We start from the raw sequence: 22,147 nt of genomic DNA, 5'->3' as shown, positions 1-22,147 counted from the left end.
TAGCACTGGATCAGAAGGATAGAACACCTGTACAGTAGCTAGCTCCATTCTCACGGTTTGCATTTTACCTGTGTGTATTTACTTCAGCAGTTTATAAAGGGACTTTTACTGAAACCCGAGAGTAGTCTCTTCAGGTTAACCTCGTTTTCTCTCCTCACGACCCTTCACCAATTTATCCTATAGACAAGAAGAGGATAACTTTTCACCAACTGTTATAAAACCCATTAATAGTTCACAAAAATTACAATGGAGATTGAAGAAAAAATATTCTTTGCCTAAAAATTTGAGCCAACAGCCCAAAGGTTAGCCTAGCTGTAATTTGATTTCATTTTTTAATCATTGCGATTGTTTGTAATAATATGGCCCACGAAACTTTTCAATGTTATAGTCAGTGGTTTAGTGGAACGTAAACGCCCCACAATGACAAAGCAAAAACAGTTTAATTTAGAATTTTTTTGCTGATTATGACATTTTTTTTTTCCTACAACTTGATTGGAGTCCACCTGGGGTAAATTCAATTGATTGGACATGATTTGGAATGGCACACACCTCTCTATATCAGGTCCCACAGTTGACAGTGCATGTCAGAGCAAAAACCAAGCCATGAGGGCAAAATAATTGTCCGTAGAGCTCAGAGACAGGAATGTGTTGAGACACAGATCTTGGGGACCTTCAATGCTGCAGAAATGTTTTGGTACCCTTCCCCAGAATACTGGCACCCATCATACATAAATGGAAGAAGTTTGGAACCACCAAGACCCTTCCTAGGGCTGGCCGCCCGGCCAAACTGAGCGATGTCGGGAAAAGGGCCTTGGTCAGTGATGTGACCAAGAACCCGATGGTCACTATGACAGAGTTCATCTATGGAGATGGGGAGAACCTTCCCTTAGGACAACCATCTCTGTAGTGCTCCACCGATCAGGCCTTTATGGTAGAGTGGCCAGACGGAAGCCACTCCTTTAGTAAAAAGCACATCACAGCCCGCTTGGAGTTTCCCAAAATGCACCACAAGAGTCAGACCATGAGAAACAAGATTCTCTGGTCTGATGAAACCAAGATTGAACTCTGGCCTGAAAACCAATTGTCACGTCTGGAGGAAACCTGGCCGGTCCCTACGGTGAAACATGGTGGTGGCAGCATCATGCTGTGGGGATGTTTTTCAGCGGCTGGGACTGGGAGACTAGTAAGGATCAAGGGAAAGATTTAATGAAGGAATGTACAGAGATCATTGAAAACCTGCTTCAGAGCGCTCAGGACCTCAGACTGGGGCAAAGTTTCACCTTCCAACAGGACAACCACCCTAAGCATACAGCCAAGACAATGCAGGGGGGACTTCGGAAGAAGTCTTTGAATATCCTTGAGTGGCCCAGCCAGAGCCTGGACTTGAACCCGATCAAACATCTCTGAATAGACCTGAAAATAGTTGTGCAGCGATGCTCCCCATCCAACCTGACAGAGCTTGAGAGGATCTGCAGAAAATAATTGGAGAAACTCTCCAAATACAGGTGTGCCAAGCTTGTGGTGTCATACTCAATAAGGCTGTAATTTCTGCCAAGGTGCTTCAACAAAGTACTAAGTGAAGGGTCTGAATACTTATGTAAATGTTATGTTTCAGTTTTTTATGTTGAATAAAATTGCTAAAATTTCTAAACCTATTTTTGAATTGTCATTATGGGGTATTTGTGTATAGTTTGATGGGGGGAAAAAACAATTATTATCAATGTTATAATAAGGCTGTAACATAACAAAATGTCTGGGTCTGAATACTTTCTGAATGCACTGTATATAACATTATATTGGTTGCAAGAATTTTGTATAATAATTCAAATAAAAAATGGGAAGTTTTAAATCTGGCATCGTTTTGTGCACCGATGTCATGTGCCAGTTTATCTACTACATTTTTTACCACTACAATCACTGGTTATGCTAGTGTTATAACCATGAGTTTAATCAGTCTTGTTGTAGGTTGGTTGACTGACGTGGATACGGGTAGTATCAGAAAGGCAAGGGGATTTTAAGACATTGCGCAACAGCATGACTTCATCAGGGTCATAGGGGAAACCGGTAATGTAACTTTGTCCTCTGACGTTATTTTCTTCTTCTCTCCCTTATTTCCCTACTCGTCCCTCCTGCCACCCTTACAGGTGTACTTCCACTAACTCCACCAGACCTGTCTGGATGCTTGTTTTATGTCTCCTTTCTTTACACTAGTAGTATTTGGTTGGACTACTACTGTATCTAATGTATTGTTGCCTCTTCTCACTGTTAGAAATCAGATGCCTGAACTCTGATCTATGGCTGTCTATTAGATTTCCTTCTCTTATGTTCTACATATTTGACACAGAGCATAGGGTACTACCCCTATGACAATTCTGTCAGTCCATGGCCATGAGAGAGAGAGAACAAATACACACACACACACACACTAAAGACTGATTCTCAATGTTTCCTTGTCAAGATCATAAACATCCCTGTGTAACTCCTTTGTGTCTTGTCAGCCCATCTGCAAAGCAAGCAGGACCAACACTAAGCCTGATTGAATTGACCCAGTGCAGTGGCCGATTGGTAATACAAATAATAATAAAGCAATTTCATTAGGTCTGTTGGAAAGTGTGATGGTGTGATCAGAGGGGGAGAAAGAGGCAGGGAGTGAGCGAGAGTAGGTCTCAGTTAGTTAGTAGTCAAAGCCAGTACTAAGTGAATTTAGGCTTATTATACCCTGTCATTACTGATCCTGTCTTTTGTACTCAACAATGAGGAATGGCATCCCTTTTTTTTGATGACCATGGGTGACATGGTTAGTCTTCTAAATAGCACTGATTGAACAAAAATGACAATATTACTCACAACAACAGCTGTCGGTGTACAACAAATGTCACCCATTGTCTCTTAATGTGCTTATATCCAATACCTGTAGGGTAGTCAAAGCATTACCTGTCTGTGACTATTGTCCATCAGAAGGGACATGGAGATGCGATCTTGGCTATTGTATCTTTCCCAGTATAAATTATAGTGGCACGTTGGCCATGTAATGTCTCCTATTATTTTGGCTGATGTCTGACTGCACAATCCCAACTTTTTGGGACTGCTTCTTTGTGATTGAATTCTGATGAACTGTACCTGTCATCATAGAACTGTGGCCTATGATGCAGCACAAACTACAAATCATGTCAGTTCCATTATCAAAGACATAAGGTCCTATGTGATAAAAATCGGGAACCATATTTCTTGGATAATGAGGAAATAACTTTCTGCCCAGCGAAGAAGCATTTTTTGAAGTTTACTTTCTTTTCACAGTGGGATGGTTAGGATTGGATGAGAGGAGTGTAGAGGTAAACACTCAGCTGAGTGTCATTGAACTTGGCTTTCGAAACATGCTAGGGGCTCATTTCATTACGATCAGAGTCTTCACTAAAGTTTCACCCACGCAGCGTTTGACATAGCAGAACAGACTAAATTCAAATGGCTGCCTCAAAAATATATATATTTTTAAATAAGGTCACATTCATCAACAGTATATAATTGCAGATATCTGTAATGTAGTCTACTCTATCTGAACACCACCACACTATCCTATCAAATCACAATTTATCACATGCTTTTTGTAAACAACAGGTGTAGACTAACAGTAAAATGCTTACTTACTGCCCCTTCCCAACAACGCAGAGAGAAAAATAATAAAGATAACACAAGGAATAAATACACAATGAGTAGGAAACATGATTGATAATACGCTGTAGCAGCAGTGTGTGATGAGTCAGAGTTGGTTCAAAGGGGGGTCAATGCAAATAGTTAAAATTTGGTTAACTATTTAGCAGTTTTATGGCTTGGGGGTAGAAGCTGTTCAGAGTCCTGTTGGTTCCAGACTTGGTGCATCGGTGCCGCTTGCCATTCGGTAGCAGAGAGAACAGTCAATGGTGGCTGGAGTCTTTGACCATATTTAGGGCCTCCCTCTGACACTGCCTTGTATAGAGGTTCTAGATGGCAATGGGGCTCAGCCCAAGTGATGTACTGGGGCTTACGCACTACCCTCAGTAGCGCCTTGCGGTCGGATGCCAAGCAGTTGCCATACAAAGCAGTTATGCAGCCGGTCAAGATGCTCTCAATGGTGCCGCTGTAGAACCTTTTGAGGATCTGAGGGCCCATGCAAATTATTTTAATCTGTGGATCTGTTGGGTTGGTATGTGAATTGTAGTTGGTCAAGGGTGTCTGGGATGATGGTGTTGATGTGAGCAATGACCAGCCTTTCAAAGTATTTAATCGCTACGTATGTGAGTGCTACAGGGCAAAAGTAATTTAGACTGGTTACCTTGGCGTTCTTGGGCAGAGGAACAATGGTGGTCTGCTTGAAACATGTAGGTATTACAGACTGGGTCAGCGAGAGGTTGAAAATGTCAGTGAAGACCATTTCCATTTTTGCTGGCATGCTCGGAGTACGCGTCCTGGTAATCCATCTGGCCCCGCAGCCTTCTGAATGTTAACTGTTTTAAAGGTCTTACTCACATCCGGAACAGCTGGTGCTTTCATTAACTTATTAGTGTCACGTTCTTTGAAAGTGGCAGCTTTAGCCTTTAGCTCAGTTCGTATGTTGCCTGTAATCCATGGCTTCTAGTTGGGATATGTACGTACGGTCACTGTGGGGACAATGTTGTCGATGCACTTATTAATGAAGCTGGTGACTGACGTGGTAAACTCCTCAATGTTATCGGAAGAACCCAGGAACAAATTTCTGTGCGAGCAAAACCGTCCTGTAGCTTAGCATCTGCTTAATCGGACCACTTCTGTATTGAGCAGGTCACTGCTACTTCCTGTTTTGAGTTTTTGCTTGTAAGCAGGAATCAAGGTTAGTTGGTCATCAAGTATTGTGATTCTGATGACTTCTGTGTGAACCACGTCTAAGGACAGGATAGATGTATATGTTTTGACGGCAGAAAGGAGTGGTGTCATGGATCTAGGGGAGGACACTTCAGGATAAATGAGGCCATCTTCATATGCGTTCAGGATTGATGTTTGTTTCCGAAGTGAAGAATGGGTTGGAAAAGTGTGTGTGTGTGTGTGTGTGTAGGCTATTGTATGTGTGCTGATGTTTTAGGGGGTGGGTAGGACCGGGTGTAGCATCGCATCAGAACAGAAGTCTTTAGCAAAAAGACTCCTTCACAAAGCTCTCTATCCATCTAGGTTCCACGTTCATTTGGCAATGTCTTATTGTCCTTTCTTCAAACAGTGATGGGCTGAAGTGAGATTGCGCCCGCTGCGCTACTTATAAAGTTCTTTATTTTGGATTTCAACTCAGTTGTTGAAGAGTTTGAAATTTGGAGAATGTTTAGTCACCTCTATGTTTAACCAGAGGCACAGATAGGCTACTAAATAATCCCAGTTGAATCAATGTGGAGAAGGATCTAGCTGTCTTTTGCTCACATTGGCAGAGGAGCTTGGCTTTCCCCCTACTGTGTTTAGTCTGATGGTACATAATTAAAGATGGTTTGATCAGGACCTAGCAAGAACACTGCCCTCAAACGCCTTAGCACACCATGGGAGAGAGACATGAAAGATTAGGAGAGAAAAATCAACTGCAGAGAGAACACCTGCCCTCACTTCTGTGGCATGAAAATAGATTTTTCGCCAAGTGATTTCCCCTTAGACTTTTATGTAAGTCTGGCAAGAATTGATTACTTGTATAAATATGTTGGAAAATAATCCTTAATGTTCATGATCTCCTGAATGCCTTAGTTTATGAAACAAACTCATAATTTTACATTTGAGTGTCAACAAAAAAATGTGTCTCACATCCAGTCTAAGCACCAGGTTTCTTAATAAAGGCGTACACTACTCCTCCTCCGGCCTACTGTATGTTAGGCATAGCCTACATACCATAAGTCCGTATGTTTGGCCTGCTTTGTTTATATAGTTTTTTTCTGGGTCAATCCATGGGCCGTGGGACATGTAGAGGTCCTTTGTGACGGTCATTGAATGAGCCAGGCGCAGTCAGAGGGCCAGTCCCCCCCCCCCCCCCCTCAAAATCTCTAAATGGATTTATAAGGAGGAGAATCAGCCCCTGAATTCATAACTTCAGAATTACGAGAGAGCCCACTCTGGAAATGTAATGTACTTAGAGTATATTGTTCCAAACGTTTTAACTACTTCACAGATATGAAACAGACAATCATCATATCAGTCAAATATCAAATTCCCAGTTTATGCTTAAAACCAACTTTAATAAGAGGTTTTTCAAATAAGTTTTATGTTTTTACTCAAAATTCCATGACGTACAGTTTAGAATTTTTGACCGAAATAGATGGATGCAGTTCAATGCATCATTTATATAATCAATACATAGCTTGCTAGCTAGCTAGCTGCTGGGAGGATGTCATGTCATTGGAGGAGTGGGTGAGTGACCAACCTTATTCCCCTCATCGTTTTTCAGTGGCTACAGCTAGAAATGCAGGTGTCATTTGTTTAGCTAGCAAGAAATGTGAATCGCTTTGCTTGGTATGTTGAATTTGAACGACTGTTATCCAGTTAGCATATCTCTTGCGTTCTTAAATGAACTCTGGCTATTTACTCTGATTAAAGAGCAGAGTCTGAGTGTGCCAGAGTGCACAGTAACTGATGAATTGATGAAAGAGCAACACCTGCTGAATATATCCAGTATCAGTAAATGTCTGCAAAAAAAAAGTTATTAAATTGTTGCCAGCAGTAGAGTTGGTCACTAACGTTCTAGATAACATGTAAACCGCCTAGCTCTGCTAGGGCGAGTAAAATGGTCAGAGTAAGGTCATTCTCTCATTTTGTGTCTGGAAGTAGCTAGCAAGCTAGCCACTGTGAGGAACACTCGGATCAACCCTACTCCTCGGCCAGAGCGTGAAGTGTCAATAGTGCAGTGTGCGCTGTGAAAGCTCTGAATTTACAAACAATCTGACAACGCTATGAATATACAAATTACCCAGAGCGCACTCTGACAAACTGGAGGCAATTTACGAGCGCACCCTTAGTTGTCAATCAAATGTATTTGGCATCGATCAAATGGGTGGGCAGATCCCAATCATTTGTCAAAATGTGGGTTGGGACAAGCATGCATTGGCAGGCAAGCTGCAGAAGGACGAGCAGGATACAAGTATTTTACACCATTTTAAAGATAAATTCTCGTTAATCTTGCCACCGTGTCTGATTTAAAAAATGCTTTACAGCGAAAGCACCACAAGCGATTGTTAGTTCACCACCAACTCACAGAAAAACACAGCCATTTTTCCAGCCAAAGAGAGGAGTCACAAAAAGCACAAAGAGATAAAAATGAATCACTAACCTTTTGATGATCTTCATCCGATGACACTCATAGGACTTCATGTTACACAATACATGTATGTTTTGTTCGATAAAGTGCATATTTATATTTAAAAAATCAAATTTTACATTGGCGCGTTACGTTCATGAGTTCTAAAACATGTGGTGATTGTGCAGAGAGCCACATCTATTTGCATAAATACTCATTATAAATGTTGATGAAAATACAAGTGTTATACATGGAGTTAGAGATATACTTCTCCTTAATGCAACCGCTGTGTCAGATTTTCAAATAATCTTTACGGAAAAAGCAAACCATGCAATAGTCTGAGTACAGTGTTCAGACAACAAAGCAGCCAAAAAGATATCCGCCATATTGGGTAGTCAACATTAGTCATAAATAGCATTATAAATATTCGCTTACATTTGATGATCTTCATCAGAATGCACTCCCAGGAATCGCAGTTCCACAATAAATGTTTGTTTTGTTCGATAATGTCCATCATTTATGTCCAAATAGCTTCTTTTGTTAGGGAGTTTGGTAAACAAATCCAAAAGCGCGTTCAGGTCCAGCCGAACGTCGGACGAAAAGTTAAAAAAGTTCCGTTACAGCCCGTAGAAACTTGTCAAACTAAGTATAGAATCAATCTTTAGGATGTTTTTATCACAAATCTTCAATAATGTTCAAACCGGAGAATTCCTATGTCTGTAGAAAAGCAATGGAACGAGAGCTAACTCTCTCGTGACCTCGCCTCAGAGCCTGTGGCACTCTGCCAGACACCTGACTCATTCCTCTCTCATTCGGTCCCACTTCACAGTAGAAGCCTCAGAACGTTCTAAAGACTGTTGACATCTAGTGGAAGCCTTAGGAAGTGCAACATAACCAATATCCCAATGTATCTACAATAGGGGCTGAGTTAAACTACAAGCCGCACATTTCCACTTCCTGGTTGGATATTTCTCAGGTTTTCGCCTGCCATATGAGTTCTGTTATACTCTGATATCATTCAAACAGTTTTAGAAACTTCAGAGTGTTTTCTATCCAATATGACTAATAATATGCATATATTAGCATCTGGGACAGAGTAGCAGGCAGTTTACTCAGGGCACCTTATTCATCCAAGCTACTCAATACTGCTATCCTGTCAACAAGAAGTTAACACAAAATCTGGGGGGGGGCCAGCTGAGTATAAGACTATCATCTGCATATAAATGGATGAGAGAGCTTCCTACTGCCTGAGCTATGTTGTTGATGTAAATTGAGAAGAGCGTGAGGCCTATGATCGAGCCTTGGGGTACTACCTTGGTGACAGGCAGTGGCTGAGACAGCAGATTTTCTGACTTTATACACTGCACTCTTTGAGATAGTTAGCAAACTAGGCCAAAGACCTGTCAGAGACACCAATACTCCTTAGCCGGCCCACGAGAATGGAATGGTCTACCGTATCGAAAGCTTTGGCCAAGTCAATATAAATAGCAGCACAGCATTGCTTAGAATATAGGGCAATGGTGACATCATTGAGGACCTTTAAGGTTGCGGTGACACATCCATAACCTGAGCGGAAACCAGATTGCATACCAGAGAGAATACTATAGACATCAAGAAAGCCAGTCAGTTGACCATTGACAAGATTTTCCAACACTTGATAAACCGGGCAAAATAGAAATAGGCCTTTAACAGTTAGGATCAGCTTGATCGCCCCCTTTAAATAAAGGATGAGCTGTGGTTGTCTTCCAAGCAATGGGAACGTCCCCAGAAAGGAGAGACGGGTTAAAAAGTTTGGAGATAGGCTTTGCGATGATTGGGGCAGCAACCTGAAAGAAGAAAGAGTCTTGAAAGAGTTGCCAGAACAATTTGAGACACCCAAAATATTATTGTCTACGCTGGCGTGGAATCATCCCAAATTTAGTCGAATAACTCTTCAAAGTACTTTGTTCTTTTGTATGTGTTATAGTGGGAGTTTTCAGTATATTCTTGGTGTCCTAATTACAGTTTGATAGGGCCCACGCTGAGCTGTTCTGCATTCAGGGGATGGGCAGCACTCTTTTCTGTACGCTGTACATATTGGAGAACTTCACTGACCCAGATAAACACAGAAAACGGGGATGGGAGGATTCGCTTTGCAGCTGATGCATTTAAATTTTAACAGAATAGCTTAGGCCGACTTATTAAAATGCCCAGGCCTGCAAGAAGCAGAAATGTCTACTACGGCATGTGCTCATATGGGTGCGGGGAGGAGTTTACTAAGGATGACCTCATTGCCCCCTTTTAACTTTCTCTCTCAGTCCGATGCAGCATCTATGACATTTTAGAGGATATCGTGAATACTGTCACAATTACGAAGAGAAACAACAATTCCACGTTCCAGCTAACCAGGGTATGATTTTGGCTACTTGATTTAATGTTTGTCTTGCCCGAGTCCAAATTTGCAACAAACCTTTGGAAATAGCGAAGTGTTGTGATGGATTGTTTTGAAAGGTGGACTAATGGTCCAGTTTTGCTGCAAAAGCTGCATGCATACTGTTGTTGCTTCTGTAGAAGATTATTTATGCCATATAACCGGGCTTTAATCTTGTTTGTTGTTAGTCTCAAAATGCTTTCGACCTGTAGAAAATCACAAAGCAAAGAGCGAAGCAAAGGACGGGAAAATGCCAGAATGCCAGTCCCAGCAATAGAATGTAACGAGTGAGAGAAAGATGAGGAGTAGAGGGAGTTTTACAGTACTGATCAAGTCCATCTCATTCAATGGAGCTGATTTACTTCAGCACCACTGCAGCTTGACTCACAGGTAGCTGCTGCTATTCCTAGGCATTACTGTAGCTTAGCACTGCTACAGCAGGGGCTACTGTTGGAATGGTGGCTAGAACACATATTGTAAAGTCATTAGCGCACCTTCCTGATCTCTACAAAGCAAACTGCAGTCAGAAGTCCTCTGTCAAGTCTCTCCATTCATTTGTTTTCTAATGTAATAGTGAGGTCATATTTAGCCCTGGCTCTGTCAGCCATTGCTGTTTATTTTAAGTGTACAGAATGCTGGTTTGAGGAGGAGTGAGGCGGAGCTCTAGGAGATGACACTGTTTTACAAATCAAATGAGTTCCTGCCATCACTGAACAAGATTTGCATTTCTGCTACTACCGCACGAAGGAACAGCATTCTCTGCCAGTTTTCCCTCTTGCTTCCAGTTCACTTCAGAGTGCTGCACCATCACAATCACCTGACCCATGGGGCAGTCCAAGACAATTGAATTAGCCTATTCCTTTCAAAATGTCTTTATGACTGACTGAAGCCATTTACAATGTAATGGCAATTGCCTTTCAATCTCATGTTTTTCCTGTTCTTCCTCTTTTGACAGTTTCCATCCCACCACACTTTATTTCCCTTTTCTGTTGACTTTCTTTCATTATTAGGCAAGTACCACATCAGAGGTAGTACCTGTACCGTAGTTCCTTATTTGTGTTGATTCATGAAGCCTTTGAACTTTAGTTAAACATGGGTATTTTCTACAGATTTGTCCTTTTATGTGCTAAGTTAGAGAATTGTATGTCCACTCTAACTTACATGATACCCCAGTGACTACTACAACCATGCACTACTGCCAGCAGATAGTCCATCTGCTCTTGTTCAGGTGCCCTAGAACGTTGCCGTGTCTGTGTAAAGGCAACCATATGTGACTGTCATGTTTACACTGCTGAGAGAAACTGACTGGGCTGCTACAGCGTTAGAACTGTTTGCCATCAAACCAGATTATATCACAATGGTCTGACACAGCTGCCGTGTGAATGGCCATAGCAGCCACCCAGCATGCAAAAAAAAGCTTGCCGCTCGCTATTTTTAAAGTTCTACCACCAGCAGGTGAGCAGAGTGCCGCTTAAGACATGATTTACATCTCTGGCGGGTAGCCCCCAGTCAGAGGACTGCTACAAGCCTTCAACAAGCCCCTTATGTTATTTGGCTGTGTGCTTAGTGTCGTTGTCCTGTTGGAAGGTGAACCTTTGCCCCAGGTGAGGTCCTGAGTGCTCTGGAGCAGGTTTTCATCAAAGATCTCTCTGTACTTTGCTCTGTTCATCTTTCCCTCGATCCTAACTAGTCTCCCAGTCTGTGCCGCTAAAAAACATCCCCACAGCATTATGCTGCCACCACCATGTTTCACCCTAGGGATGGTATTTGCCAGGTGATAAGCGGTGCCTGGTTTCCTCCATGCATGATGCTTGGCATTCAGGCCAAAGAGTTCAATCTTGGTTTCATCAGAGAATCTTGTTTCTCATGGTCTGAAAGTCCTTTAGGTGCCTTTTGTCAAACTCCAAGTGGGCTGTCATGTACCCTTTTACTGAGTAGTGGCTTCTGTCTGGCACTCCACCATAAAGGCCTGATTGGTGGAGTGCTACAGAGATGCTTGTCCTTCTGGAAGTTTCTCCCATCTCCACAGAGGAACTCTGGAGCTCTCTGAGTGACCATCAGGTTCTTGGTCACCTCCCTGACAGAGCTCCAGAGTTCCTCTGTGGAGATGGGAGAAACTTCCAGAAGGACAACAGTCTTTCATCAGTCCTTTTACATGAAAATGAAGTCTAGACCAGATTTTCCCAAATATTCTGTTAACAAATCTTTTATTACTATAATGTTATACTATATGAACCCTCAATTGAATTATACATAAGCCTATTCTCTTTTACAGAAAGTCAAGATCTATGTATAGTGACAGTCACACGTTAACTTCCCAAGCAAAGTCTCCATTTTTTGACTTCTTGACTTTAGAAGGACTTAGCTCAACTTCTGAATGTCATAGAGACAAACCAAAGATATTCCCATGTGCATCAGTCCCGTCTATCTCTGGCATTTTACAGCTTGTTTCACAGAGTTATGCGTTGTTATAGATCGGTTCATACAATCCCGAATTTGTAAAAATAAATGTTTAAAATTACCACTCATATCAAGGACGGTCCCGTGATACTTTGGTGTCTCCCACAATTTTGAAAAAATGGCCAAACCATTAAACAATTGGTACTGTGAGTAGGTTAGATTGTGTTTTGAAGACATCAGTGCTGCCCGTAGTGGAAGCCAATGAAGCAGAGCGTTAAAAGCATCTTGTCAGGATCAAAGGGAAATGACTCTGGTGTTCCACTGAAATACCAGTTGTCCTTTTGAAAGGGTCTGTAACCTGGAGCTCTGGGCCTGATTGGTCATCTCCTCTGGGCAGATCCATCTTATAGTGGGCTGAGAGAGTCCCTGAACTCTGAATCATGTCCCCATTGTGTCAGTCTGGATCTCTCACACGCTCCAGGTGATGGGCTGAGTAGAGCGCTGGGCTGGCTCGACCCAAACCCGCAGAGCCAGGAAAAAAGGCAGCAAATTGTTTACTGTATGTTTATGCTCTGTTTACAATCACATGGTCCAAAAGTTCTGTCTTGGTCTCATCAGCCAATCTTTAGGATAATCAAATGGCCAGTTCAGTGGCACTTTGCCAAAATCCTTGCTATTTATAAATGAATTCTTCTCTTCTCTAAATGCATGTGTAGATAGTCTACTGTGTAGGGGCACTGTAGTCACTCAAGACTGTGTAGTGGTGGATTATTGCAATTCAATGAAACAGAGACAAGTGTGATTTTAATTAGGAGATTCATATGCACAGTAATGCTGAAGTAAGTCAAATGCATCAGTGAGTGACATTGAGATGGGATGCTTCAGTACTTCTTTGCGATTATTTATCCACTTAGATATTGTTTATCCAATTTCATGGAAAATTGTCTTACTTCCACTGCATGGGGTTTTGGCAAAAGGATTTCAGACATCAAAGACCCAGTAAAGATGAAGACTTAATGGAAGTTTGCCCACCAGCCTGAGTGCAGACTTAGGTGTAGTAATACACGTATGATGCTGAATTCCTCTCTTTTTAGCCATGGGATACAAAATATGGGCTATATCCCAGCCACTTTGTCATGTTTAAGAAATAACGTCATGGCGACTAAGCTTTTCATTCAAACAGTATCGGAGCAGGGGCCGTATCCATAATGTGTCTCAGACTAGAAAATTGGTCCTGACAATAGACACTTTATGCCTACTCTTATGGGTAAAAAATAAAAGCTATGCATGAAGCCTCTTTTAGTCATAAGAGTCCTACCTAGTCGACAGATTATTTAGGAGACCTCATGAGATGTCCTAAAAGGCAGCGAGTTAGTGGTTCCCGCGCCATATACAGGCAATTGCTTTGGAGTTTTTTAAAATGTATTTATTTATATATATGTATGTGTGTGTGTGTGTGTGTGTGTGTGTATATATATGTATGTATGTATACATACATACATACATGCATACATACATACATGAATTTATTTGCAAATTATGGTGGAAAATAAGTATTTGGTCACCTACAAAAAAGCAAGATTTCTGCGTCTCACAGACCTGTAACTTCTTCTTTAAGATGCTCCTCTGTCCTCCAATCGTTACCTGTATTAATGGCACCTATTTGAACTTGTTATCAGTATAAAAGACACCTGTCCACAACCTCAAACAGTCACACTCCAAACTCCACTATGGCCAAGACCAAAGAGCTGTCAAAGGACACCAGAAACAAAATTGTAGACCTGCACCAGGCTGGGAAGACTGAATCTAGTAATCTGACTAGTAACTAGTAATCTGTCGTTCTGCCCCTGAACAAGGCAGTTAACCCACTGTTCTTAGGCCGTCATTGAAAATAATAATTTGTTCTTAACTGACTTGCCTAGTTAAGTATAGGTAAAATAAATGTTTTAAAATTGACTGGGAATACAGATATGTATGTGTTGGTCACAGATAACTTTTAAAAAAGGTAGGGGTATGGATCAGAAAACCAGTCAGTATCTGGTGTGACCACCATTTGCCTCATGCAGCGATCTCCTTCCCATAAAGTTGATCAGGCTGTTGATTGTGGCCTGTGGAATGTTGTCCCGCTCTTCAATGGCTGTACGAAGTAGCTGGATATTGGTGGTAAGGATCTGTACACAACATGCTGTCGTACATGTCAACCCAGAGCTCAATGGGTGATTTGTCTGGTGAGTATGCAGGCCGTGGAAGAACTGGAACGTATGTTTTCCGCTTCCAGGAATTGTGTACAGATCCTTGCAACATGGGACTCTGCATTATCATGCTGAAACATGAGGTGATGGTGGCGGATGAATGGCACGACAATGAACCTCAGGATCTTGATAAAATGCAGTTGTGTTCATTGTCTGTAGCTTATGACTGCACATACCGTAACCCCATGGGGCACTTTGTTCTCAACGTTGACATCAGAAAACCGCTCGCCCAGGGCCTCCCGGGTGGCGCAGTGGTCTAGGGCACTGCATCGCAGTGCTAGCTGTGCCACCAGAGACTCTGGGTTTGCCCTCAGGCTCTGTCGCAGCCGTCCGCGACCGGGAGGTCCGTGGGGCGACGCACAATTGGCCTAGCGTCGTCCGTGTTCGGGAGAGTTTGGCCGGTAGGGATATTCTTGTCTCATCACGCACTAGCGACTCTTGTGGCGGGCCCGGTCGCAGTGCACGCTAACCAAGGTTGCCAGGTGCACAGTGTTTCCTGCGCGCTGCGTTAAGAAGTAGTGCGGCTTGGTTGGGTTGTGTTTCGGAGGACGCATGTCTTTCGACCTTCGTCTCTCCCGAGCCCGTACGGGAGTTGTATTGATGAGACAAGATAGTAACTACTAGCAATTGGATCCCACGGAATTGGGGAGACCGGGATTAATCCGTGAAGAGCACACTTCTCCGCCGTGCCGGTTAGCATTTTCCACATAAGTCGGTTGCGATGCCAAACTGCAGTCAGGTCAAGACCCTGGTGAGGATGATGAGCACACAGATGAGCTTCGCTGAGACAGTTTCTGACAGATAATGCAGAAAGTCTTCGGTTGTGCAAATCCACAGTTTCATTAGCTATCCGGGTGGCTGGTCTCAGACGATCCCGCAGCTGAAGAAGCTGGATGTGGAGGTCCTGTGCTGGCGTGGTTACACATGGTCTTCTGTTTGTGAGGCCGGTTGGAGGTACTGCCAAATTAAAAAACAATGTTTAATGTGGTTTATGGTACACCAATTAACATTCAATTCTCTGGCAATGGCTCTGGTGGACATTCCTGCAGTCAGCATGCCAATTGCACGCTCCCTCAACTTGAGACATCTGTGGCATTATGTTGTGTGACACAACTGCACATTTTGGAGTGGCTTTTTATTGCCCCCAGCACAAGGTGCACCTGTGTAATGATCATGCTGTGTAATCAGGTTGACGGATTATCTTGACAAAGGAGAAATGCTCACTAACAGGGATGTAAACAAATTTGGGCACAACATTTGAGAGAAATAAGCTTTGTACCTATATAACATTTATGAGATCTTTTTTTATTGCAGCTCATGAAACATGGGACCAACACTTTACATGTTGCATTCATATTTTTGTTCAGTGTATATATTCCTGTATGATCAATCCATAAATAACCTAGGCCTTCATGCAGCAGTTTCTCCTGCACTTTTGACAATGATTTCACCATGAGGCCTATTTCACATGATATGCCTAAATACTTATAACCTCTAGGCTAATAAATAATCACATTTTGTCCTTTCGATTATTCCATTAACCTACATCATGTTCTTTCAAGTTGGGCTATTGAATGCATCCAAGGCCTATGTGAACTTTGATTGTGTTTGGTGAAAATGATAGACCTTCCAAACATTTTATGCAACATTATCAGCAACGGACTTGATGCCTACTGTGCCAAAGCGATTTAGAGTTGTTGGAACAGGAGTGACGAGTGTGTTGACATAACAGTAGCCTAATATTATAAAAAGTTGGCTTTTAATAACCATCATACTGTATGATTCAGTGCAATATGCCTATCACATTCAACATATCAGAATTGTTAAAAAGATTTAAGAGTAGACAAAGTGATCGTGTCAGGCAAAAATATCAAGCTTTTTTAAAATCTTTGCAACATTTGATGTAGTCACATTCACTGTGATTGTCTGAGGCTATGGAGTTCACAGCTGGTGAGCCTCGTCGCCATTGGTTATTCCCCATAATTTGCAACAATGTCAATAAGCGTCATCGCCATCTTTCCTTTGGGGTACCTCAAACTGTCGCGATTACCGGCTGAGGTTGAGTTGAACATCATCCTAAAACCCACTCTGAGCTTTGAGTTCTTTTTAGTCTTAAAAACGGTTTTAACAAGATTCCTTGGACCTTTTCTGAGATGCTTTGTGGCTACTACCCCAGGACATGCATAGTAATTCAATTAGGCTAATAATGAATGCTGCCATTTCAAACGCAACCTTTGGAAATGGCACAGCCCAGTTGCCATTTCCGTTCCAAATCCTTGATCTTTTCTTGATCTTGACATTCAATCAGCCTCTCAAATATGAAGAAACAACAGTCTGTGAAAAGAGTAGTGAGGATTCCTCTTGCATTATATGCCTACGGTCGGTGCCAAAAATGTCCTCAATCGTTTTGTCAATAAGGATTCATTGGAGAAGTGTCAGGATGTCAGCCATGCTTACAAACATCTTGTATTGATTTAAACATTTCTCTCTCCTTCCTTAGATCCATCCCTCGCTCCCTCTCATTCTCTCTCATGTTTCCCCTATTGATTTCTTCCCTGGTGATGTTAAGTAACTGATTTACATGTAGCTAACCAATGAAAGTGTGTCCCAGCATGTTGTATCAGCGGCATGGGGAGTTACTGTAGTTGCTCAGTGGGATCCAGAGAAAGGGCTTTGTTTATTTCCTTCTCTGATGTGTCGCCCTGGGATGATGATGATGATGGTGATGTAGAGTCACACCTGACCTGACTGCTGTGATAGTCTGTGATTTGGAGGGAGGGGGGGACTCACTCATTGTTCTTTTATTTCCGTGCTAAAAGAATGGTCACAAATTGTCATAGCTCTGCTGGATACTTAACAAGTGCACAGAAGTCTCTGTGCTTGTGAAGAAGAACTCTGAGCAAAGGAGGAGCATTGTAACCCATGAGCGTAATCTTGCAATCGGGAGCGAAGTGAGAGCACCTTTGTGACCCGTCGTCGATCTCCTTACAAGTAAGCGCGTGAATCGGTTTTTATGTCCCACGTCTAAATGGACTGGTGGTGAGTGAGTTGCTGGCTCTGTTGTGCAATAATTTTGAACAAGGCCCTATGTAACCTAATAGGTTAGTCATAAATAAGGTACTGATCAGGTCAAATAAGCCATACTATTTCCTACAACTGTAAGCTGCAAAACAGAATGAAAGTCACTCACAGTACAATAAGATTTTCCCTCGGGTTGTGTGAGAAAGTTTCAGACTAGGAGACAAACGGTCTTTAAGTGTTCCCAGAGTCAAAGCCCAAGTGACCCTGGCTGACACGTGGGTAATATTAGTGATATCACGGTCGGTTGCAACGCTACGCAAGGTTATTATGTATCGCTACACCCCCCCCCCCCCCCCCCCAGTTATCTGCCAGCCCGCCCGCTGCCTCCTTATTAAAGCGGATTAAAAAGCGCTGCTGTCATCTCGCCTGTCGTAATACGCTGTGCCTCTCAGTTGCCCGGGAGGGGGGGGGGGGGAGAAGAAGAAGAAGACAGCGCTCAAAGTTCAGTCTTTTAGCTTCTCAGTCAGAGCATGAGTAACAAGGACTTGGCGTCGGTAGGTGTCTTCTCTATAATGTATTTCTACAGGGGAGTGGCCTGCGACATGGTTGGGAGGTGTTCTTGTTGAAATATGAATGGGCCCTCTGTGACCCGAGGTAAATGTTAGGTTAAACCTCATGGGGTAGAGTGTCATCTGACTCCTCTCACTGTTTTGATATCAGGCTGAGAGATATCATGATGTACTGATCTGAGATAGCTGGGCTCTCTGGTAACCGTAAACACTGACAACGTGTTGAGAAGTAAGTTTCCGATGAAGTTGAGAAGGTCGTACAGAGAGTTTGTTCTCCATTTGAGACACGCAGAGCTCAGCTGTGGAAAATCCACTTGACTTACACACAGAGTACACAGCTCCGTAGGGCTGAGCACTGCATAAACTCTATTACCCCTGACAAACTGAGTTAATTCAGTCTGCTTCTGAAATGGGAACCGTAGTCTACAAATGATTCCGTCAACTTACCTTTTTCTAATGAATATAATGCCAATGTGGCCGAATGGAGGAAATGAATTGGAACGTTCATTAACCTTTGCAGATGTAGTTATTTTTCTAAAAGTTTCCTCCTCTCTCCCTCTGTAGTGTTGTAAAGGAGAAACAGTTCTGCACTGGAGGGATGTTGCTACTTTATGACCCCCCCCCTTCTTTCAGCACCCCTTTTTGTTTGGGCTTTCTTCCTCTGCTGGCTCAAATTGACATGCATCTAGCTGCTATCTGCTATCTGCTGGTTTTATGTACATAAACTATGTATATATTGGGGTGAAAGTAGAATTAATTTCTTCCTGGTATGGGAAATCCCTATGTGTGCATGCCTGTGCACCCAGAAAATGTGTGAGCGTAACAGGCCTGGCCCTGGACATTCTGCCGCCCTAGGCGAGACAAAAAAATCCCCCTCCCCCATCCTCGCTAAACTAGAATAGTGTACAGCATGGGTTGGCAATAGGTTTGGCCTAGGGCAATTTTCTCAGCTAATAGTCAGCAGAACAGAACATAATAGCAGCCCAATTCATAGGCCTATGTTACACATTAAACACAATGTTTAACACATCTGGTTAGTTGGCTATATAATCAGGTCAATGTCAATAACATATCCTCATATTTTCAATGTGATTACACTGATAAAATCACCAACGTCTCTATTAAATTTGTTTTTTATATTTCTTTGTGCGTTGATTGGGGAAAAACTGCTTGCAATCAAGAGAATGTTGCTCTGAAAAAGTCTGAAAAGAAAGATGGATAATGAAAAATAGAGCTTTCAGGGAAGAATGGACAGAGGAATAGGCATATTTCTCCAATGTCAAACCAGAGTGTGGGCTTAGTCATAAAGATTTGTCATTGAGCTTTATAGTGGCATAAACACAACCAGTCATGATGTTTTCCTCTGCTTGTCTAACAATCACTTCAAAGGGCTCCTTCACTAGGCTACCCACGCACGTTCATCCACTCACAACCATATTTCCATCCTCCAAACAGTTGTGAATGGAAAGAGACTTCTTTTACACAAAACACCAAAAAGTGTCATGACATTTGGTGATTGTCATTAGGCCAGAATGAATGCCTCCACTGCTGTCCGCGTGCTTCTTGGTGTGGCCACCCATCTCTGCCTTGGCACATTTCTGTGTTCTTGTCGAAGCCGAAATGCAATGTGGTATCACCCACTTTCAAGTCCATTTGCTCTTTCATGCCTCTGACGTATGGTAATGATAAATAATGGTGGTACAGCCTACAGTTTTCTTGATGTTTTAGTTATTGTGATCGGCCCAGGTTTTACCGGTACGGCGTACCACCCCCTATTTATTTTTCCCGGGATGCCGTACAGGTCCGCCTTACTTTCATCCCTGTGCAATGGTGGAAAAGGTACCCAATTGTCATACTTGAGTCAAGGTAAAGATACCTTTTTAATAGAAAATGACTTGTGCTTGATCACCCACAGTGAACCCTATGTAGTTTAGCTGTCTGAGGTTAGGCTGCTACTCTACTGTACTGTGTTTCTAAGGTCTGCAGCTTAGGCCGGCTTATCTCTGTCAGATAAAATATGGTTGTGGTTTTTAAAGAGCTGAAACATCTCAACAGTGATTATACTGCGTACAGTAGTTTTGTTTCGCCTTCTCCTTTGTCTGCTGTTTCCCCCACTTACTCCCTATTACCTCATAGCAGTGCATTGTTAGACTGTCTTGTGCTTGTGAAGGAATGGGAGGTCAGGAGGACCGTGTTTAGGATAATTTGTCTGGCTTTTCTTTTTGCCCTCAAGAACACAAAAAATAAACTGCTTGTCCTTTTGTTCTGTGGGGCAGTAGTTTGCATCTGGTACGGTCGTTATAGGCCTAACTGTCAGTGAAGTGAAACCTAGGCCGATGTGCTGAGAAATGGACTAGTCAATTAATGATTAATTAACGCCATAAAATGATATGCTCCATTTTTTTGTTCAGCAGGGATTTTTTTGTAAACAAAAATGATTGTTCTGATCCTGAATGAAATTGACAATACCTAATTTCATGTGTTTTTTATTTTTATTTACCATTTACCCCCCCCTATTTTTTTATATATATTTTTCTAATAGTTCTAATTTCAAAATGCAATTAGCAGCGGAGGACCAGCTAATGGTTTGTATGATTTAATCAGTGAGTTATCACTCCCACTCTCCTGACAAAAATAATAATAAGTGCTATAAAAAGTTTCATACATTTTCATAACAGAAAGAAACCTCAAAGCGCTTCAAAAGCAACAACAAACAAACAAACAAAAACGATCAAGCAATAGGCTGAGTAGCCTAGCTATAGTTAGCTAGGTCCACCAATAGAGGCCAAGTCTTTGAGTGAAGGTTTCCTCCAAAGATGGAGATGGTCAGTTTATGGCTTGATCAGATGAAGGTAGAGGGAGATGGTTGATGGAATCTGATGGTGATTTTTGTCGAGGGTCAAGCCCTTCTCCTTCACAATGGGTGGGTAATGGGGGCCTATCAAGGGTATCTCAAGGCGGGATGTGTCACAAACAAATTGCCTCAACACTGCCACATCGTCAACCTGTTGACACTTATTTTCAGCTTTAGTTTGAAACAATAACGCATCTTTGAGCTGTCATATCAATTGGACATCTCTAGAGCATTCAGCAGTTCTGTCGCTTTTTATGGCTTGACAGTATGTTTGCATGGACTATAAATTACACACGGTCAATGAACATGGGCAAGTAGGGGAGGAATGCTCTCTAAATGTGCAAACAATATCCAAAGTAATTGATGAGTTGAATGTGTTGTATGTGTTTTTGTGTTGCAGTACACTCGGGTGTGGATCCCAGACCCAGAGGATGTATGGAGAGCTGCAGAGATCATCAAGGACTACAAGGAGGGAGAGCCAATCCTGCACCTCAAACTTGAAGATGAATCGGTAATCCCCCCCCGGGATCAGGCCACAATTATAAGATAAATATCGTTATAATTTTTTTTAAATAATCTAGCCCTTGCTTAAGGACTCAATATGCTTTGGTCTATTTTGTCGTGCTCATGTACATTTGTACATGTCCTCATTAAAGCAGTTAATGTGTGTGCGTGCCCACGCACATTCAGAAACTTTGGTGCCATGAATCATTAATCATATTTTTTGAAGTGAGAGATGCAAGCCCTGAGAGTACAAGATACAGTTATTAAATAAGAATGCACTGTGCCAAGAGTAGTTTGAATGAATCAGCAGATGATGATATTATCGCTGTGTGCAGCAGCAGTATGTTTCCCTACTCACGATCACAATCTCTAGTTGATACAGGTATGATTCATAAACATCTAGAAGCCACCAAATACATGTCCTTTAACATGTGTAGTTATGGACAGTGCTGCAATGTGATTTCAACTGATAAAGGGAGTCATCATACCCTCAAACTAGGTGCACATACTTTGCTTTTAATGTTTTTTTAGTATTGACATTTTTTGGCTTGAACCCCTCCTGTCCCAGCTGTTGGAATACCGCATCGGACCCAAAGACAACCCTCTTCCCTTCCTCCGGAACCCTGATATCCTGGTGGGGGAGAATGACCTCACAGCGCTCAGCTACCTTCACGAGCCTGCTGTCCTGCACAACCTCAAAGTGCGCTTCCTCGAGCCCAACCACATCTACACATACTGTGGTAAGTATCTATACTGTACCACCACCTGCTCTGACAGCGCTACTTATAGTAACCAGAATGTCTGGTCTGTATAGGGTCTGACCTTGTGCTGCAAATTCCTCCTACGTTTATTATGGTAGCTGGCTTA

At 42.3% G+C, this 22,147-nt stretch overlaps 1 protein-coding gene across 2 annotated transcripts in view; it reads left to right on the top strand.

The window, feature by feature from the left end:
- myo5b (myosin VB) overlaps positions 1-22,147 on the top strand; it is a 77,290-nt gene that overhangs the window by 10,571 nt on the left and 44,572 nt on the right. For both annotated transcript variants that reach the window (XM_031802517.1, XM_020457359.2), the window contains exons 2-3: positions 21,177-21,287; positions 21,849-22,020. In XM_031802517.1, coding sequence (XP_031658377.1) covers positions 21,177-21,287; positions 21,849-22,020 — 283 coding nt within the window. The remainder of the gene's footprint in view (positions 1-21,176; positions 21,288-21,848; positions 22,021-22,147) is intronic.

Source organism: Oncorhynchus kisutch, linkage group LG23, assembly GCF_002021735.2.
Source record: "Oncorhynchus kisutch isolate 150728-3 linkage group LG23, Okis_V2, whole genome shotgun sequence".
Taxonomy (NCBI): Eukaryota; Metazoa; Chordata; class Actinopteri; order Salmoniformes; family Salmonidae; genus Oncorhynchus; species Oncorhynchus kisutch.
This window is presented reverse-complemented; position numbering and strand designations above follow the sequence as displayed.